Raw genomic sequence first — 21234 nt, 5'->3', positions numbered from 1 at the left:
CTTAAAGGCTTCTCCCTTTTCGACACAATTTTCATCTAAATTCTTTCCCCAAATTGATTTGACTGGTAATTATTTTCTGCTTTGTGAAACGGGACCTTTTAAAGTGCCAAGTATATATATATATATAACTGCTTTGAGCTTTACTTCATTTGCACATAACAAATGTAATCAAGCCACGATCGCTTGCGCCTACTTCAGTGAGAAATTTGTCTTCACCTGTCAGGGCGAGGTCTAACGGGGAATTCCCTCATGTTGGAGGCAATATTTTTTGCGTTAGGAAATTATATGTTTTCAGAAATTCTATAGTCATTTTAATACCATCAGCTTGAGACCTCCCGTGCACATTGCTCGGTCTGAAGTCCCTGGTGGTCACCAGGATTTTATTAGATACCGCGGACACGGCTGCTTAAAGAAGCAGATCACATCGAGTCCCTGCTGCAGCGTGGAGGTCTGTTGCAGACACCTCTCGCCTTGTCCTTTATCACCCAACATATCGATCCAGAAACACTCCAGATCATTTATTTCCATGTCGCTAATGACTTGAAGCCAGCTTTCGGTGCTGCTCCCCCCCTGCTCTGCCAGGTTTGGCGTGGAGCATCCCTCCTGGTTCAGGGGGTGGCAGGCTGGGCTCGGAGATGGAGATGCCCTTGGAGGAGGAGATACCCTTGGGAGGAGATACCCTTGAAAAGGAGGCCTGAGCCTCCTCCTGTGCCAGCATGAGGAGAAGGCAAGCAGAGGAGGTGCTTACAACACTGTGATACTCCGGCCAGAGAAATGTCCCAGCCACGCTGCAGCATTAAGAGCAGGACTGTGTTGCATATTCAGAAATTCCCCCCTCTGCTGGGTTTTGTTGCTCTGCTGATGCAGACAATTCTCTTTGCATCCTTTCATTTACCTTTTATATATATATATAGATGTATATATATATATAAAATTTAAAAAAAACTTACCAGTCCTATTTAATGCTGCCTGTACCCTCCAGGGAAATGTCTCCAGAGCTCAGCAGAGGTACTGGGGGGATTCCTGCTGCTGTGGCAGGGCAGCCAGGCCCCGGGCACAGCAGTTGCGGAGGTGAACTTGGCACTTGCTGGTGGTCAGAGCATCTTCGAGAGGGAAAATCCTGCTGGTATTTGGGGCCGGTGTGAAATCTAACCTTGAATTTCCTCTCCCTTAGCCTCCGCACACCAGCGGCACACAGGAGATACTAACTTGTCTGGAAAGGACTCCCCAAGGCAGTAAAACTGCAGATAACGGGGTGAGAGATTTTATTTTAAACTAATTCATGGCCTCTGGGTAAATTCTGGGAAAACCAGATGTATTCGGGGGATAGGGTTGGAACCACAGCATGGCTGTGCCATACTGCACCACGATACCCTGGTGTCTGCACCCACCCGCCCGGACCCTTCCCCTGGCATTCCCATGGCCTCCTTATGTATTTGGCTGCCAGCAGGGGTGTGGGCTGTCTCACGAGCCTGCTGAAGCCCATCCCAAACCCTTCCATCACCAAGACAGCCCTTTCCAGTCACCCTAACACCCTCCAGCCACGGTGCAGCAGGACACGCGATGGGGATGCCACAAAACCAGAATGGACAGGAGATGTCACACGTGGCTGCATTTCTAGCACAGAAACTGCCCGCACTTCAGAAACAAAGGTGTTCTTCCCCAAATGATGTTTTGTTTTGTTTTGTTTTGTTTTGTTTTGTTTTGTTTTGTTTTATTTTATTTTATTTTATTTTTTAAACCATGAACCACCCTGGTAGCCCTGCAGTGGCCCTTGTCCCCAGCAAATCTTCCAGCTGCTCCTCTCTCTGCTTCCCGAGCAGGCTGTCGCTGGTGATTTCCTTTTAACCAGGTGCCATTAAACATCCTCGTGCCTTACACCCCTATTTTATTAGGAGCAGCCCCCACATGGGTCAGGGATTTATAGCACATGGGCGAGTGCACCGGCATAGCCTCCGGTCTCCTACCGTGTTGTGCTCTGCAGAAGGAATAGCTGGTTATTAATTAACATGCCAAGGAACATGTAAAAGTACTATAACCATGTAAAAAAATCAATCAATACAACAAAAAAAAAACAGAGAAAACAACAGAAAGGGGTTGGAAGTTCTTTTTTTTCTCAGCCAAAAATTGTATCTGCAGTTAAGTAATTTAATTGGTAGCATTTTTCTTGGAGAGTTTGGAGGTTTCCACCCAGCGTCTTCCTCCTTCATGAAAAAAAATGGGAGTTTGCAGCTGTCAAAAAATGCAGTACCTGAAGTGTGGGATTTTGGGGGAAAAAAAAAAAACAACAAAAAACAACACAATATATAAAGAGCACAGTTCCCGCATTCATGAAGAACTCAGCGTAGTTTGAGAAGACATTTTCCACTGAAAAAAGGCTTCAGTGGGAGAATTTCCACCCACCCTGCTCGCATCCCTCCGGCTCTGGCGAAGAGGACGCCTTTCCCCCAGACGAGGGTGGCTTTGTGCTTCAGCAACTGGACAAGAAAAAAAAAAAACATCCAGCCAGGAAAAAAAAAACCCTGCGTGGGAAGCTGGAGCTGGAGAGGTCCCCGTAGGTGGGCACGGGAGGCAGGTGCCCACCCGGCCCCTGCTGCTGGGGGATTCTCATGAGCTGAAACCCCGCTGCTTTCCTGGCCTCCTTGCCCAGCCAGGTTCCCAAATCCGAGTCCGGGCTGAGAACCAGCACCAGCAACAGCAGTGGGTCTGGCAGGATGCAAACACGAGCCGCTGCATCCGACGCTGCTACTAGAGGCGGGGATATTTTCCAGAAGCACCGCGTTTTCGTACGATGCGCGGATTTTGCTTTTGCAGGCGCGTGTGCGCGTCGTTTTAATTTCTGCTCGGCGCAGCTCCCCCTTCGATACGCGAGCCTCGCCGCCCTCGTGCGCTGATGCAAACACGCCGACGCACGCGAACAAACGCGTGGCGTGCTCCGCCAGCACCATGTGCGCTGCGGGACCGGGACCCCGCGCGCCCCAGAGGTGCGAGGCGCGCTGCACCCCCCGCCTCCTCCTCCTCCTCCTCCTCCTCCCAGCGTCTCCCCCAGCCCCGAAAATACTCCTCGGACGCGACCACCGTGGGCCTTCCGCTGCCTCGCTCCTTCCAGCCCAAGGCCGGGGACCCTCGCGCCATGCCGCAGGGAGAGGACATCTGAATTAATTTGGGATCCGTGCTGCGGAGCGCGGCACCCCGGGGGGGGCCCCTGACCCCACAGCGGGGTCCGGCCGCCCCCTTCGCGTCCCGGCCACGAGTGGGGAAGGCTCGGAGGAAGACGGGCGAGGAATAAAGCGGGGTGGGGGGGTGGGAAGGGGGGGGCAGGAGGCTGTGGCGACGCAGCCGCTGTCTCTTTAAATCCACCCGGAGCCGGGCGATGAGGCAGAGCGGAGAGCCCAGGATCCCCGCTCGCTCCTAAGCAGGATTTAGCCCCGCGGGAGGGAAGGAAGGGAAGGGAAGGCGAAGGAAGGAAGGGGGAGGCCGTGGGGCGAGCGGAGACCCTCGCCCCTTCCACCCCGAGCCCCCCGGGGGGGGCGGCATGCGGGCTGGGCTGGGCTGGGCCAGCGGCCACCGCAGCAGCAGCAGCAGCAGCAGCAGCAGCAATAGCAGCAATAGCAGCAATAGCAGCAATAGCAGCAGCAATAGCAGCAGCAGCAGCAGCAGCAGCAGCAGCAATAGCAGCAATAGCAGCAGCAATAGCAGCAGCAGCAGCAGCAGCAGCAGCAATAGCAGCAGCAGCAGCAGCAGCAGCAGCCGCAGCCAGGTTTGCCGGGGAGCGCAGGAGGCGCCGGGCTTTTAGGGGCGGGGGGCTGCGGTCGCCACCCCCGCAGTGCCGCTGCCAGCCGCCCGCGGGGCCCCCCCACGCCGGGCCGGGGGGCGAGGGGGTCCCGGGGGGGGGGGGGGGGGCGGCCCTGCCCCGCGGGGGGCGCCGGGCTCCGCAGCCGGCCGGGGCATCAATTCGCTCTCTTGGCATTTGGCCTCTTTTTTTTTTTTTTTTTTTACATATATATATTTTTTTCCTTCCCCCCCCCTCCCCCTTTTTTTTATTTTTTTTCCTGCCCCCACCCCCGTTCCCTGCCGTGGATGGTTTTTAGGTGGAGTCGTTTGCACCAAAACCCAATAGCTGCTGCTGTTCTTGCTGCTATTTTTTTTTTTTTTTTTAATGATCCTGTTTCCACAGCAGGGGAAGAGAGAACTGATCCCGAACATACTCCCAGAGAATGAATAATCACAAGAAACTGGCTTAAGCAGCTGCCTGGATCTGGTGCATGATTTCGATCGAATCTGATCTGATTTGATTTTTTTTTTTTTCCAAGTCATCGTTCCCGTTTTATTTCCTGCATTCTTTTTTTTTTTTTCACCTTTTGGGGGATTTGCAAACCGAATTACATGCATGTCCAGTGGGGGAAGGTTTAATTTTGACGATGGAGGGTCGTACTGTGGAGGCTGGGAGGACGGAAAGGCTCATGGCCACGGAATCTGTACCGGCCCGAAGGGTCAAGGTGAATATTCGGGCTCCTGGAGTCACGGCTTTGAGGTGCTGGGGGTCTACACTTGGCCCAGCGGCAACACTTACCAGGGCACCTGGGCGCAGGGCAAGCGCCATGGCATTGGCATGGAGAGCAAGGGGAAGTGGGTGTACAAAGGCGAGTGGACCCATGGATTTAAGGGACGGTACGGGGTCCGAGAATGCACTGGAAACGGGGCCAAGTACGAAGGCACCTGGAGCAATGGATTACAGGATGGCTACGGGACAGAGACCTACTCGGATGGAGGTAGGTGATGCATTGGTCCCTTCCGAGCCGGGGCGGGATGCGATGTGTGGGTACCAGCCCCCGTGCTTGGGCTGGCGCCTGGGAGTTTGCAGCCTGCCCGCCTGGAGCCAGGGATGCTCGGATGCTCGCGCCCCACGGGAGACAAGGGACCAGCCCCGCGTGGCACCAGCCCAGCTCTTTGCCACAGGTAGCCCCATATGTTCTCCGAGCACCAGGCCCTCTCCCCTGACACTGGCAGGGCTTTTTTGGGGTGCTGGCCCTGGGGCACGGGGGATGCCCAGCCCTCGCCCACGGGGTGGGAGGACGGGGTGGGCCAAGCTGCTGGGAGACAGCCCGAGTTGCACATGGGATTCGCAGTGATGACTGCACCACTGTAACCTGTAGGATTGGCATGGAGCGGATGGAGCAAACCAGAGGGGACTGGAGCGAGCGGGGGGATCTGGGGCAGATCCCTGCAGCTCCTTTGCTGCAAATGCTTTTGGCGAGGGGTCGAGGTCGTTGCACGCACGCCCTGCCTTGCAGCCCCTCCAAACGCAGCCCCACACTTAATAAATAATACCAGGCAAAAGACTTTAATTCAGACAAGAGTCTTACATTCCTAGTTTACGGCTTAATGCTTAGCGTAGGGGCTCAGAGGGATCACAAAAGCTATTCTCTGCCGTCAACACGGCTTAACGAGATGTGGAGGGGAAGCTAGGATTAAATAAAAAACATGAAAACCCAATTGGAGTGATCAAAAATTGCTGGCCTAACAGGCTTTAAGGCCAAACTAGGAAAACCAGCTGGTGCTGTGCCGTAAGTGGCTGTATCATCCTCCCTGATGTTTTGTGGCTACTTCCATCTAAACTGCCTCCATAATACGAGCCGGGCCTACCTGCCGGCAGCCGGGGGCTCTCAGCAGTGCCGCCCCGTTGTTTTTCGGGTGAGCGTGTTCATCTAAAGCAGGCTCCTTTTTTTTTTTTTTTATTAAGGCGTTATCTTTTTCCAGGACGGCCACGTTCAGGAAATTGCAGTGTTGATGAGCTCCATCGCAGCCTGCCTGAAAGGTGCTGCAAGAGCTTTCTCTAGAAAACCCCAGTGTGCTGCTTTGTGGTTGTACGGGGAGGCGAGATTAAATGGCACCTGCAGCTGCCCTTTTCTGCTCCCTGAGGGAAAGGTGGAACGAGCTCTTTATTTTTAAAGATAATTTCGTACCGGTGGCTTTCTCCTGGAGGAAAACAGAGCCGAAACCTTTTGTTTCAGATGCCTGGAATAATGCTGGGGTTTTAGCTGGAAGCTGTTGGGCTTGTCTTTGCGAGTCATCTCGAAATCCTGGCAGCCCTTCAGCTGGGAATAAAGCTCGCTCGGAGCACAGTCACGGTCTCTCGCCTTCGGCGGGGTCAGGAGGGGATGTGGGGGATTTTCTGCGTGCCCTGAACTCGCGTGCCGCCTCGCTGCACCCCTGCCGGCACCCGGCCCCTGCCGGGGACATTTGCAGGAAGGCGGGCAGGAGCTGCACGAACCACAGGTCTCCGAGGGCTGGCTGTCGCGGGGCTGGCCCCGTCCCCATGTCCCCACGCGCGCTCTTGTCCCCACCCAGGGCTCAGCCCTGCCTGTTCCTCGTAGGCCGCAGCACGGCAGTGATTTGGGAAGCCTGGGGAGCATCCCCAGCGTGGGGTGAACGAGCCATTCCTGGTTTCTGAGAAGCTACCAGAAGCAAAGAGCTTCTTCCATCTTGTCAGGCCAGGCTGGCTTCTCCGCGGTTGGGACCAAAAACGTCTAGTGCACGGCTGTCATTTTAGGAGGAGGTGTAAGATCAGTAGGAGAAGAGGTCTGTAGCAAAATGCTGTCCCCTGGGGACTCTGCAAACCACGCCAGGATGAGGGAATGGTGGTGCTGGGGCAACCTGGAGCCGTGGTGCTTCTGCCCAGGCTGCTGGCACCAGGGATGGATGCTGCACGCCCCGGCCGGGCTCCTGCTCGCCCCGATGCCCGCGGTCCCCACTTTTGTCCTGGCAGCCACCGCGGCGCGGCGGAGCCCGGCCGAGGATGCACTTTCATGAACTCGGTTGCAAGTAGCCAGGGAGCCTTTCCCAACTGTGGGTGCAAATCTCCAGCCTTTTGGACACCGAACCTTAATGAACTTTGTGCATTTGGGTACAAGAAGCTGATGAGTGCAGCCGGGGCGACTGCATAGGGATTGTACAGAGGAGGCAACTATTGGGAAGGATGTTTCTCATTAATCTGCTCGACTTATTACCTCCATCAAACTGAAGTATCCTAGAATCCTCGCCCCAGCATCTGTCACTTGCCACCCACAGATAAATATTCATCCCTTGCATTTTTATTTTTTTTTAGCACATCAACCAGGGCTAGGGGATGGGTCCCGAAATGCGCAGCACGGCTTAGGAAGCAAGATGCCACGGAATTTGTGGTTTTTCACTCCAATTTTACCATTTCCTTTCATGACAGAGGGTAAGGGCCAATCCCGAAACTCCACCAGCCATCTCCAGTGCTGTTGAGGAAACAATATTTTGCGTGCCCCGTGCACACACGTTGACGTGTTTGGCTTGGGTATGGCAAGCGGTGTGTCCCCCCCCCCCCGGCCACCCACCGCCACCCCGGCTCCGCTGGCAGCCCCAGGCGCCGCCCCCCCCACGCCGGGTGCTGGCGCCCGCACGCACGCTGCCCCCGCGTGCAGCTTGCCGAGCTCACACCTCCCACGCCGACACACTCATCGCCGTGCACGCACGCCTCTCCTCCCCACGCCGCGACGCCGCTTCGCCCCTCCGTGCGCGCACGTGCTGTGCCCAAAGCGCACCGCCAGGGCTCTCGGACCCCTGCCCGTGGTCCGCCTGCCCCCAGCTGCGTGGTTGCGTGTGGACGTGGTGCACCGGGCACAAATACAGCCCCTCTGCTCCCTTAGGGAGCCAGCTCCGTGCCAAATCTCCGTGGCATCGCTGCACGCCCGACCTATGCCCGTGCACCTGTGGCACAGGCGTGCACCGTCCCTGCCCATCCGTGCATCCTCGTCCTTCTGCCAAAAATGCCCGACGCCTCCTGCCCCAGCCAGCAGCAGGCTGGTATTACATAAAACGGGCTTCTGAGGATTGCTTCGGTCGGGTGCTGGAGCTGCAAGGCTCGTTTGGTGGGCTGGATTCAGCCTGGCCACAGGTCGGCAGCTGCACAGGTCCCTTGATTCGGGCAAAAGGGAGTGGGATGAGCAGGGATGGAGCTGGTGGTGGGGAAGCTCTCTGGAGCCAAGGTGTGGAGGCCTCCCGTTGGAGACTCTCAGGAGACATCTCATCTGGTTCTGGCCTCGTGATACCTTTCTGTAACTCCGTGGCACTTTGAAAACACTCTGTGATTTTACCTTGGGGGGAAGCGAGAGGAACCTTGAAGGCACGGTTTGATTCTTGACCACAGGCTTGCCACAGAAATCCCTGAGAAAACCTTGGACCGTGCGTTGGGTGTGGGTTTAGCTGCTCAAACAGTGGTGGGGGAGTGGAAGAGATGGGGCTGAGGGAGAGGAGGAAGCCCTAAACCTGCTTTCGCCCGTTCCAGCCCTGACAAAGCCACCGTCCCCTCCTTGCCCATCCCGGCTGAGCGTTTGGCATCCGGGACCGAGAGCAGCCCCTCTCCGGGGTCCCTAGTGCCTGGCAGCCCCCGGGGAGCAGCTCCCCAGCCTGGAGGTGTCCGTGGTTCACTGGGGTCGTGCTGTGCCCCTTCTGCTCTCAGCCCACCCCATCCCGTGGGCTCCGTGCAGCACCACTTTTCGGGAGGGCCACCCCGAAGGGACGGGCGGTCGCACCTCGGCGTTCGTCTTGTGTAATCCTCCGTGCCCACTCACCTAAATGAATCATCCCTTTGATAGGTGAGTGAAATATAATTAGTGTTTTCATTGTTAGCACCGTGTGAGTAGGCAAGTGGGTTTTCTTGGCCCGGGCTGGCAATCTTTGTGCTTTGCAAGCGGTGGGGAGAGGGGAGCGGTGCAGTGGGAGCAGCCGTGCTGGCTCCGTGCCCCACGTCCCCCAGTGTCACCGGTGCCCCTGCGGTGGCACCAGTGACACCTCCAGCCACTCGCAGCACTGGGAGCCACAAACCAAATGGTTTTCAGGTGGTTGATGGGATGAAAACATGAGGGTTTTTTTTGCAAAAAGGCATAAAGGGCTGCTCGGTGGGGAAGACCCAGAGATGCTGCTGTCCAGGAAGGGGACGCGGCCCCCTTGCCTTAGCCCAGAGGTCATTTTGGGATGACAACCACCACCCGTACCAGGGGTTGGTCACAGGTTTCTCTACAGCTGCAGGGAACCAGCTAGCGAGGGCGAATTTCCATGCGATCTATTCATAGCGTGGATGTCAGAATTACCTTAAAAGTATCGGCTCTCGTGTTATTTTGCTGCTGGGAACGAATTGTTGGTGCACTTCAAGTGGTGGGCGGCAGCAAGCAAATACAAATGTGCCCCAGTCCCCGATCCTCCAGGTTCCTGCAGAACCCAGGCACAGAGCTAGCCGGTCCTATTGACCCCCCAAGAACTTGGTAATTAAAGGAAAGCTGTGCAATTCATTTGTAAAGCATCCTGCCATCTGCATTTGGTAGAGAGGATGCTTGCAAGGCAGCGGTGACACCAGGAGAGCAACGACTGAGGCATCAGGACACGCTGGATGTGGAAAAATGAATCGAAATGCTAAATGAAGCTTCTGACCGGCTTCATTAAAAATAAATGATATGAACTCATGTTAATTACTTATCTCACTGGAACATGCTGCTTAGCTTCAGGTACAGCTCAGGACAGAAGAAGAAGGATTTTGACCCCAGGGAAAAGTACAGGACGTAAAAACTGCCAGACGGGCTGAGACCCACGTTGGTATTTTGTCTGGCACGTGGTGCCCCAGGGGACAACGTGGGACCCCACCTTGGGGCACTCTGCCCCCCCTTACACATCTCCCCCCGACTGCTAATGCCGAGTCCTGAAGCCCAATTCTAAAATCGTTTCAGAAATCCGTGTTCACTGTCTCTGGCAACTCATGACAGCCCTATAAACGCCCCTTGCCTTTTTCATTCGGATCGCCCCGTAGGAGCGATACGGAAAATTCTCCATCCGAGCATTTCAGGCTGGTTGGGGAACATTTTCCTCTCCTCTTAGCAAGAGGGCTTGACCTGAGCCAAAGGGCAGGGAAAACACGAGGATCGTTTATTTGCCTGATGGTGGTTTAGGGCCTCATCCTGCACCAACGGGGTCACCGGGAGCTTTGCTGGGGACGGGGCTTTGTCGCTGGGCTCCTTTGGGGAAAAGCTGAGGTCTCCTGGCCCCGATGGAAGTTGGCTCCAGGATGCAGAAGCGGGGCACAGCAGCACCGCGGAGGTGCCGTGTGGGTTGCTTTGGGGTTCCTCGTGGCTTTTAAAGCCAATTGTGGGGTATTCGGATATACTAAGGGGGAGTGGACTCGAAGTCCCCTGGGGCTCCTCGTGGCTCTGTGACATCTGCTCCTGTGGCAGAACATTTTTTTCCTTGAAGCTCCAGCTTGTGGAATCATGTGATTTTTTTGTGCAAGATTTTCGGCTTCATTTTTGAAAGAAGGTTCCCACCCAGACTGTTGCAGAAAAGTCATTCTTACAGGCTTGGGAGCCAGCAGACAGGAGCTAAAAATGCCTTCTGTTTAAAAAAGCCTCGATTTTAAAATTAACCTGATTAATTTTGAACGCCTTGAGTCAGGTAGCGCTGATGCAGGGGGATGGTCTGCGTTACCGTAGGCATGAACATGTAGAAGCCGGGCAGGGTGGTGCTGGTGCTGGTCTTACAGGGGACGGAGGTGGTCTGGGATCTGTCGTGTGAGATTTGGCAGCTTTTGGGGTCTGGCTGTGGCACTGCCTGACATCCTGACCAGGAAAGGGTTTATTTTGCAGGACTTTGCAATAGTTAGGAGACTGGCGATACTTTTTTGCTGCTCCAGCACGTTGTTTAAGATACAATCCGAGCGTTTAACTGTTGATGGAAAAGGGGAGCTTGGAGGAAAAAAAAGCACTCGAATGGAAAATGTTTGTATTTTGGGGCGTAATAGTGGCTTCTCCTCCCAGACTCTGGCCTTTGAATCGAAATACTTAAAAGTTGCAATTGATGCGTGATCATTCCCCTGGAACAGTCACTCCTTTCCCGGGATTATCCCCTGAAGAGGTTCCACTTGCTCCTAACGTACAGCAGAGCATCATGAATTTTCATGAACGAGCGAGCAGCGAGCGCACGGCCCCTAACTTTGCAAATATTCACATGAAGATGATCGCAATAAGGATGTGATTCCCTGCCCAGGGCAATGCTTTGGGTGGGCGGGATGGTTCCCCGGCCTGAAGAAGGCCTTGGCCATTTTCTTTCATGGGAAATAATAATAATAAAAAAGATTATGATCGTGCTCTGGCGCTGCAAAGCGGAGGGCTGGGGTGAGCCGAGGACCCTTGTTGTGCCCTGCCTTGCACGACGAGAAGTCGTTGAATGATTTTGGGATTTTGGGGGTTGCTGGTGCACATCCTGCTGCCTGACCCCGATGGCAGCCCAGCGTTTGGCACAGACACGGATTTTTCCGATAAATTCCAGCTTCAGGATGATGGGCAGCTTCTTCCCCCGCCCCGGGGGCGCTGCCACCTGTAGGATGCGCAGCTGGGCACCACTCAGCATCTCCTGCACCTCGCAGGGATACAGCCCCCAAAAAACCCCAGCACCAGCACGCAGCACCCATCCCGAGTGCCGAGGAACTAGTCCTAACCCCCGCGAGCCCTGCTGAGAAATGGGGTGAGATCAGAGAGTTTGCGAGGAGGATTAGAGCGCCGGGGGATTAACGGGCTAAGCATTAGCCCGATTTCACTCTGCTTTGTGAGAGGAGCACATTAGCTATAATAAAGGTGCTGGGCACGATGGTGATGGGTTTGCCATCCCTCCTGCTACAGCCATCCCGTCTCGGGCCCCCTTAAAATGAATTCAGGTTGCAGCAGCCAGCACCGGGTGCTGCTGCTTTGCTCGTCCTCCCCTCCAGGGCTCAGGACCTTGATGTTACCAGGGCGTGTGTTCATCCCCGGCCAGTGCTTGTGGAAATTGGCTCGATTCCTGCTGCTATCTGCAGAGGGAGGGCATCGGCTTCGGGTCCTCGCCCCGTCCCCTGCCCGGCTGTGGAAGTGCAGAGCCGTTTACTGCCCACGGAAGGAGGCATGCACCAGGTTTTCTTGGGGATCATCCCCCCTGCCTCAATTTCCCAGCCATAAGCGCAGAAGTCAGCAGTCTGTGCTATATCACAACACACGTTAATGCTTGTGAGGGGAGCAGCTTCACCCTGCTGATCTCGAAGCTGTTTGCGAAGGACCTTTGGGGCAGATGAAGATAAAGGGCTCGCCACGTTTTGGATGGGGCTGACATCCTCAGATAATGCATTCCCACCACGTGAGTCTGCATTTCTGATGATTGTCCCAGAGGACCCCTTGAGCAGTCCCGTTCGGTGGTGTTTCAGCCAGAGTTGTCTCTGTTTGCATCCGGCGAGGAGGAGGCAGGTGCCCTTGCCTTGCCTTCCCTTCCCTTCCCTACCCTTTCCTACTCTTCCCTACCCTTCCCTGCCCTTCCTTACCCTTTCCTACCCTTCCCATCCCTCATCCCTTCCCATCTCATCCCCCATCCCTTCCCTCTCTCCCCCACAGACCTCCCTGCCCATGGTGCCTGTCTGCGCGCAGCCTGGCATTAGGCAATGACTAACATCCATCACGTGTTTGTGCCTGCAGATCAGATTTGCATACTCAAAAATCCATACCTTGTATCCTCCCCTGTGTGAGCACTCACCAGAGCGGATTTTTGGCTAACAAGCGGCCAGGCTGCCCCAGCAGAAACATCGCCACGTTTTCAGCATGACCTGGTGATGGCCAAGGCACGGGGACCCTCGGCAGGGCTGGGGGCAGGCAATTTGCAGGCGTTGCATGCATGCATCACCCCTCAGCCCACCCTTCCCCACGGGCAATGCCGGTGGCAAGTCCTAGCCCTCCGTACCATGCCAGGGGGATGTAGGTTGGTGTTTTTGGGGAGTGATTGCTGCTCACAGACTGGGAAATGCAAGTCACCACTGTCCTGCAGGATGGGCAGCTCAGGGGATGCGCTGGTAGCAAACGCACCCACGTGCATGCTCAGGAGGAGCAGGCTGCACATTTTGGCTGCACCTTTTTACTAGCGAGGCACCCTGGCTACCAGAAATCAGTTGAGGTGGCCAAAGAGGATGTCCCCATCACCACCCCACCGGTCCTGGGGCTGAGCTAACGCAGTAGGAGAAGGGGACGCAGCTGCCGGAGCGTCCTCCAGCCCTCTTTTCCCCCACCCATCTTCTCTCTGGGATGTTTCTGCAAGGCTAAACCTGCTCTTTGAGCATCTTACATGAATTCTGCCCCAGACCCAGCTCCCAGGTATTTGTAAAACCTGCTCCTGGCGTCGCAATTCGGGGTCGGCGTCATTATTGCTGTCGCATGTCTTTAATTAATGCGTGGCGGAGTTCAGCGATAAGCGAGGAGGTGAGCATCCCAGGAAGGATCCTCCGCAAGATAAACCAGCCATTTGCAAGGCCTAATTACTTCTGCTGGGTTGTGAACGGCAGACGGGTGCTTCGGACAACTCAGACCTCATTTCCCAATTTTGCTGAGTTGCACAAGCAAGCTGGGAGTTTTGCATGGCTGCCTCTGCTAAACACGGCCGCCACACCAAGCGGCACTGGCCGTGCTTCCAGGAAGGGGCAGAGGCTACAGAGACACCTGCCTCCTGAAGCCTGCTGCTCCGTGGTCTGTGACCGACCACCTGGGCAGCCACATCTGATTTGAGCTCACCTGGAAATCCCCTGCATTGACCCCTAACCCTAAATTTCTTAACTCAGCCTTAACGTCTACGACATTGTGTGTAACCCTCTGAATTTCTCAGTGCAAGAAAGTGAAGCGGAGAGAGGCCGGGCAGATCTGCATCGACCTCCCATGAGCTGTGCCCCTGCCAGGGCTCTGTCCCATGGGACACCAAGCTGGCGGTCTCGGTTTGGGACAGGCTGGTGAGCAGGCTTCAATCCCGACAGCTCCGACTTAATGGTTTTCCTGGAGTAGAGCCAAAGGACTCAGCAGCAGCCTGCAAAATGCCAACGCCTTGGATAGGGGGGGAGGGAGGGAGGAAAATTCAGCCACTGCAGCCCCCAAAGTCCTGATGTCCTGCCCCATTCTAGCACCATTTTGGAGGCAGGACGGGTTTCTGTACAAGCTGGTGATCCTACCTTTGGCCAAGGGAAGCCCCATGGGTGCCACTGGGCTGCAGACAGCCCATCTTACCCCCTGCGTCCTTCAAAACCTCCCTGTTGCCCTGGTGTGCCCTAAGGAACCCCCTTGTGCTGCCTGTTTGTCTAAAATTTGGACTCCCCTGGGTGTCCTCGCTGGTTTTCACGAGCTCACCATAAGCAGGACGGGCAGCAGGAGGCCCCTAGGCTTGGGACAGCAAGCAGCAAAGCCGGGCACTTTCCACCCCATGACATTCCTCACCATCACCTGCTGGGTGCAGCGCCGTGGGTTGTCCCCATCTGGGCCAAAAAATGCCATTTTGTAGGCGTTTTGGTTCTCTGTTCCCTCTCGATGGCTCTCTTATGTCACCTTGCTAAAGGTACCCGGCACAAAGTGCATCAGTGAGGCGAGGTCCCAGGCTGGCATGCTCTGCGTGGAAAGACCAAGCCGTGTGTTGGTTGCCACTTCCCATCCTCGACCAGACCTCGTGCCAGCCCCCTCTGCGTCCCCACGGTCCTCAGCCACATGGTCCCACACGGACCCTGCTGCAGGAGGTGCGGGAGAGGAGGTGGAGACGGGGACAGGTCTCCTCCTCCAGCAAAAAAAACCCAAAATTCCTTGGCAAAGCTGAGGAAGTGAACGGAGACACGTCGTTCTTCCCGGTGCCTGCAGAGCCTCACTTTGCAAACAGGAGCTAATTACTGCCCAATTCCCGGCTGAGCTGCCGGAGTGCTGCTGCGCGATCCCCGTTTCCAGCAGGGAACGTGGAGGCTTTGCTTGGGGTCCTGCTCGCCTCCCCAAGAGGCGCCCATCCTTCACCCCTGCTGCGGGGCGAACCCCGGTGTCGGGGCTGGTGGCGTTATGGGGACAACGGGAGCGGCCCCGTGGGCTCCCTGCGCTCTTCCCAGAATGAGTTTTCGCTTCCTGAGCCAAATGCTGAGAAAGCGCTGAATAACTGCAAAAAATTAGATTGCTCTTCGGTGCTTGTCAGTTCTCAAGAACTTACAAGCTGCTCGAGACTTAGGAACGAGGCTTGGGAGCCAGCGACTTTTCCCTTGCTGCTTTCGTCCCTGCCAGCTCTGGCTGAGGACGGGGCTCTGCATGGTCCTGAGGGCGATGGAAATTCCTGCAGGAGCTTGAAAAGCCATTTGGAAACCACCCGGCCCTGCTCCAACAGGAGGGAGCCAAATTAAATAAATAAATAAATGAGGACAGGCTACAAACTACAAGTGGAAGTGGCCAGCAACGGCATCGCCTGTTTTCTTCTCCCCACGTTTCCATCCCCTCCTGACTTTCCTTGTCTTTCGCGCAGTCCCATTTCCTCTCTCACGCTCCATCTGCTGTTTTCTGGAAGTTTTCTTGCTGAGCCGTCGTTCAGGATAACTTTATTTGCGTTCCCCCAGGCTCAGGTTATCCCCTCCCCTCCCATCCGGGCACGTGCATGCCCGCATCCCAACTTTTGTTGGCATCACCTTGTTCTTGGCCAAATCCCTCTGGAGTGGTTACACCAGGAGTCAGGAAATCTTCCCTGGGGTAAAACCACTGCAAGAGAGAGCGCAGCCTGGCCTCCCCCTCTGCTTATCCCCTCAGGCCCTCATTTTGCTGCCGTTACGGTAAATGGCAAAATTCCCACTCCCAGGGCAGGATCCGTCCCTCTTTCCAGCAGGACAGTGGTGGCTGAGATGTTTTCCCTTGGCTGCCCAGCGCTCTCCTGCTGTGCCTCTGCTCCCATCCGTGCATAGCGCCCAGCTCTGGGGATGCAGCATTTTCCCCTGTGCGATCCCCCCATTAACCTCATGCAATTAATGCTTTGGGAAGCATTCTGCAATTATTGATAGCAAGGAAAGAGCTGCAAAGCAGAAATGGCTGCTGCTTCGGTGGTCGTGGAAAGTGGAAAGCCATAAAATCCCGTTTCCTCTGCAGGGAGAAGGAGTCTCCGGGCTCCTTGCGCGATCGGGCTTTGTGCACATATCTGCAAATGTGAGAGGGCAGAGGTTAAGCCGAGCAGTGCAAGGGGAGGAGGTGACGGTGCTTAGCAATGCAGATCAGATGGCTCTGAGTGCCTCCAGCACTCGTGGCCAAATCCTGGGCTATTTAGGGGGTTTAAAAAAGGTAATGAAGTCAGACGAAGGAAGGAGTGCTGATGGGCGAGGAAGGAGGGGGGGACTCCAAGAACTCAGCTCCTTGGAAGGACGCACCTTCAGCTGGCCATGCCCACGAAGGCGGCCAGCTGTCCTGAAGGGTGCTGGGGAGGTGAGCTGGGGAAGTGCTCAGGAGAGCAACAACAGCCACGGAAACAAAATCTGGGGCTTGGGAATGCTCCGCTGGGAGCTGCTCCGTGCCGTGGCCGGGACAAGGATGGGGTGGCTCTCCTCGCGTCCTCGCATCTTGTGCTTAGAAAACTCCGCCGTGCCAAGCAGATGCAGCAACTGCTGCTGGCAGCCGTGCAATCCTCGGAGTAGGTTGTAAGGCCGTGCAAAGACGACAGCTTCCCGGGCACCTCGGCCTTGCTGGGGAGGCGCGCAGGCACTCGCTGCAGCTGGAACCTGCTGGGACCAATTTGCTGCCTCTGCTCCAGCTGCGCCGCGCTGTCGTGCCTGCTCCGAGCCGGCTTTGTTCTGCTCTCTGCCGCTGCCCCTGGCTTGCAGCACAGGGCCTTGCCTGCTTTACGATGTCTCCTTTTCCTCTGGTTCCCCAGCTAGGGATTTGCCGGGAGGTGGAGGGGTCCCAGGGCCTGCCTGGGGCTGGGGAGCAGGGCGAGAGGGTCGCCGAGGAAAAGGGGGCCAGGACTTCGGCAGGGCGGTTCTGACAGATCCCAAGCAGGGCCTTTTCTCCCTGCCCCCTTGCCCACAGGCTCAATCCCAACGTGAGGGCATGGCCAGCATCCCCTCCATGCTCTCTGCTGTCCATCCCACTGTCTGTCCCCTATTCTTCTCCCCAGAGCCAAGCACCGCTCCTCGCCCTGCCCTGCCGGTGCCGCCGTAATCCCAGCACTCTGCTCCCTCCCCAGCACTAATCCTATAAACCCTCGGTAAATCCTGCCTGCCTGGCCCTGCCTCCCTTCTCCAAGGCAGTCTTTGCTTGGAGCCAGCATTTTTGGGGGTACGCGGGGGTAACATCGGAGCACCAGGAATGGGTGCCTGAGCCTCTGGGTGCTTGTCCTTGGGGCCAGCCCACCACAGGGCACTGGGAACCACAGCCAGCACTGGGGAAAACAGCAGCCCTCATCTCTTTCCACCTTTCCCCATGTATAAATCGAGAGTGAAACGCATTTAAACCCACAGAAGGGTGGTGCAAATTCTCATTTTGATGGAAAAGGCAGGCAGCGGTGAGCGATAACCCCTGCTAAGGGAGCCCTGGGGTAAGATCAGGGTGAGGAATTAAATGGGGCATCAGGGTGCCCCAGCTCCAGCACTGGGATTGCTCCTTGCAGTGGAAGTAGGGTTTCTCCGGGCTGGCGATCTGGACAGCCAGCACTGCCCGTTTTATTAATCCTTTCTGCCGGGCTGTTGGAAATTGCCGAGAGGGAAATCACTGCAGCAAGGCGGGGATGTCTCAGGGAACAATATTTTTGCTGCCAAAAGAGACAGCTCAGGTGGATCTGATGGGTGCTGATTGCTAAGGGCAAAGATCATCTCGTGCAGAGAAGGGATGGAAAGTCGCTGTCGGACTGAGCCGGAGGTGATCTGCCGGGCTGTTTTTATCAGGGCTGTTTCGGTCTGATTCACACGAGGTTCACTATTTTAAGACTGTTTAAGACTCCCTTGCCCTGACACTGCGTGGTGCCGGCAGCTTCCAGCCCCGCTCCAGCATTGCTCCGGGCTGGGCTCGGCAGCACTGGCTGAGCAAGGAGCCTGCCTGGGGCTTGAAATCCTCCCGGCGAGGGCTTAGCCAGGCGGTGCATCACTGCATCGCGAGACAGCCCCAAAAAGATTAAGCTGACCTAAGAATACAAACGAGCGCCGCAGTTCAACTGACCGAGATAAAATTACAAAGCGTGCCAATCGCCGTGCTTCGGGATGGGAAGGGATTATAAACCCGGGGCAGGGAGAGCTGATTACCACCACGCATTTTGGTGGGCAGGGCAAGGATCGCTCCTGGGTTGTGTTTTCCCACCCGGCCTGGTTTCTTCTGGCCCCGTTTTCCAGCACGGCCGCTCTCGGGCAGGCACAGCCCTCGGCACGCCGGAGCAGCGGCGTCGCGGCGAGGTGCTGCGTGCGTCCCAGCCCGCTAACTGCCGGTTAAGTAACTCAGCGAGTGCCCACGCAAATGGAGGAGTTCAGGCAGGGGCACGTTTCTGAGGATAATAACCACATGGATGTCTCCCCGTGAGGCCTTTATTTCTATAGAGCCGCTCCCTCCTGCTACACGCTGGATGAAAGGCGCTGTGTATATAAATAAACGCACAGTAATATACCATCCACTCTGATCACTGCTGGCAGCAGACGGGGTTGGACTCTGATCCTGGTTACAATTCCCATCTCCCTGCCCGATCCTTTTACAAACTCAGGTTGGATCTAAGGGGCAGTCCCTTTAGGGAAGGCTCAGTGTGCCCCAGTGCCCTGGCTGGTTCCTAACATCCCCATGCTGCAGCTGTAGCGTGTGCTGGAGTCCCACCCTGATATTTTATTTTCCCCTCCTGCAATGTGAATTTACAACCACGGTGATGGGGTGGGATCCAGAGCTGCACTTTGCTGTTGGGACTCCAAACGCTCCCAATAATAATGGGTTCTGGGGGGGCGTTGATGCTGCCGCTCACCCGCAGGATGCCTCGCCATGAAACCCCTCTTTGCTTTCGCCTCCTCTCCGCAGGGACATACCAGGGCCAGTGGGTCGGAGGGATGCGCCAGGGGTACGGCGTCCGGCAGAGCGTTCCCTACGGCATGGCTGCGGTCATCAGGTCACCCCTGAGGACGTCCATCAACTCCCTGCGCAGCGAGCACACCAACGGCACGGCGCTGCACCCCGACTCCTCGCCGGCGGTGGCCGGCAGCCCCGCCGTGTCCCGGGGCGGCTTCGTCCTCATGGCCCACAGCGACGCCGAGATCCTCAAGAGCAAGAAGAAGGGCATCTTCCGACGGTCGCTGCTGAGCGGGCTCAAGCTCCGTAAGTCCGAGTCCAAGAGCTCCTTGGCCAGCCAGCGGAGCAAGCAGAGCTCGTTCCGGAGCGAGGCCGGGATGAGCACGGTCAGCTCCACCGCCAGCGACATCAACTCCACCATCAGCCTGGGCGAAGGCGAGGCCGAGCTCTCCGTCATCGAGGACGACATCGATGCCACCACCACCGAGATCTACGTCGGCGAGTGGAAGAACGACAAGCGGTCGGGCTTCGGGGTGAGCCAGCGCTCGGACGGGCTGAAGTACGAGGGCGAGTGGGCCAACAACAAGCGCCACGGCTACGGCTGCATGACCTTCCCCGACGGCACCAAGGAGGAGGGCAAGTACAAGCAGAACGTCCTGGTCAGCGGCAAGAGGAAGAACCTCATCCCGCTGCGGGCCAGCAAGATCCGCGAGAAGGTGGATCGGGCCGTGGAGGCGGCCGAGCGGGCGGCCACCATCGCCAAGCAGAAAGCGGAGATCGCGGCCTCCAGGTAAGGTGGCACCCGATGGCTGCGGCTTTTGGGGAGGCTTGGCGTGTTATAGATGCCCGGGGGATGTTTGATGGAAGCTGCTGGAGGCAGGCAGGTGTTGTGGCGGGTGTCTGCTGGGGGTCGGCGCAATGTGGACCGTGTTGTTGGGCTGCTTGTTGGAGCCAGGCTTTGCCCAGGCCTGGTGGGTGTTGCTCAAAATGGGGTGGGTCAGGGCTGAAGCGTCCCTCCTGCTCACCTCAAGCAGGCCGTTGGTGCCCAACCATCCCAAAACACCTGGCAAGGCAAGGGAGGGTCGCCCAGAGCAGTGCGTGCGCTGGGGGCTGTGCGTCAGGGTGGCTGCAGCGTGGCGGGATGGCACTTTGGGGTCACCTTGTGGCACGTGTGGCTGTCACCTGTGACGTGCTGGGTTATTTACCTGTTGCTCCCTAGCCCCCTATAATAGGCAGGACGATGCCCTTAGCAGAAGAGCTCCTGCGACGCTCTTTCCCCATAGCCTCTGTCTGACACGGCCCAAAGAAGCCACCCTGAGGCCTGCGCCGGGAGGATTCCCTGCCATTTCTGTTCCTGAAAGGGATTTTGAGTGGGAAAGCAGTCAAATCGCAGGCTGCAGCTGATGCCTGGGGAGGATTTGCCCTGCCTGAGGTTCTGCTAGAAAGCAGCAGGTCTGGGTGCCCTGACAATCCCTACAAGCCCCAGGAAGCCACCCAGTACCCCAGTACCCCAAAGATCCAGCTGAAAACCAGCAGAAGAGGGGGAAAAAAAAACGGGGTGATGTCTAATTTTGGTTGAAATAAGGTCCAACTCAAGTGCCGGGCTCCCAAACTGTGCCTGGAGCTTGGTGACCTGCAGTGAGCAACCAGAAGAGAGGTGAGCCAAAGAGGACAGGCTCTTTTGCTGAGATCAGGGCCCTTTGCATCACGTTTTGGGAATGGTTTGTTAAAGCAAGGTCTTTTCTTTTTGCTTTCTGAGCAAGCGCTACGTGTAGCAGCCAGGCTGGGGAGAAGGGGCTGGGGATAGGGAAAAACTCAGGCAGCTCCTCAGCCTCCTGTGCCGGATTAATTGTTGGGTCTGGATCATTTGTATTCAGAGTCACACTTGAAATCTTTATCAGCATGTCTGCTGATGACTGATCTGCAGTGTGGATGAGACTCCCAGGCCTGCTTTGGGAGGATATTTTGGCTTGATGATGTTTTCTAGCTGATGTTGTACCAAATAGTTGTCAAAGCTTTAAAAAAAAAGACACCAAAAAAAAAAAAAACCACTAGAATGCCAGGTAGGAAACAGACTGCAGAGCAGCAGAAAGAGCAGATATTTCCGTGTGATCTGGGGATGCAAACACCTCTGTACAATGGCCTGAGCCCTGGAAATGAGGAGCTCTAATGTGCTGTGGGATGCAGGCTCAGAGACCTGAGCATCCGCTGTCCCCAGGCGGTACCGGTCCTGGAAAGCCACGAGAGCAGGAGCTGGAAGGGATGTGACCCCCCTGCGCTGGAAATGCTTTAATGAGCTCCTGGCATACAATGTTCCACCTCCTAATTATGAAAGAGGAGGAAAGGAAAAAAAAAAATCAAATCCGATAGCAATGCCAGGGCACAAATACCTTGTGCCCCTGTAGCAGACAGG

At 56.2% G+C, this 21234-nt stretch overlaps 1 protein-coding gene across 1 annotated transcript in view; it reads left to right on the top strand.

Moving 5' to 3' along the window:
* Positions 1-2925: 2925 nt before the first annotated feature.
* JPH3 (junctophilin 3) overlaps positions 2926-21234 on the top strand; it is a 51288-nt gene continuing 32979 nt past the window's right edge. The window contains exons 1-3 of the mRNA XM_067004299.1: positions 2926-3760; positions 4178-4772; positions 18834-19611. Of these exons, the coding sequence (XP_066860400.1) occupies positions 4391-4772; positions 18834-19611 (1160 nt within the window). The 5' untranslated portion in view covers positions 2926-3760; positions 4178-4390. The remainder of the gene's footprint in view (positions 3761-4177; positions 4773-18833; positions 19612-21234) is intronic.

Source organism: Anser cygnoides, chromosome 12, assembly GCF_040182565.1.
Source record: "Anser cygnoides isolate HZ-2024a breed goose chromosome 12, Taihu_goose_T2T_genome, whole genome shotgun sequence".
Taxonomy (NCBI): Eukaryota; Metazoa; Chordata; class Aves; order Anseriformes; family Anatidae; genus Anser; species Anser cygnoides.
Note: the sequence above shows the minus strand (reverse complement) of the source record. Positions and strands in the feature narration are given on the sequence as shown.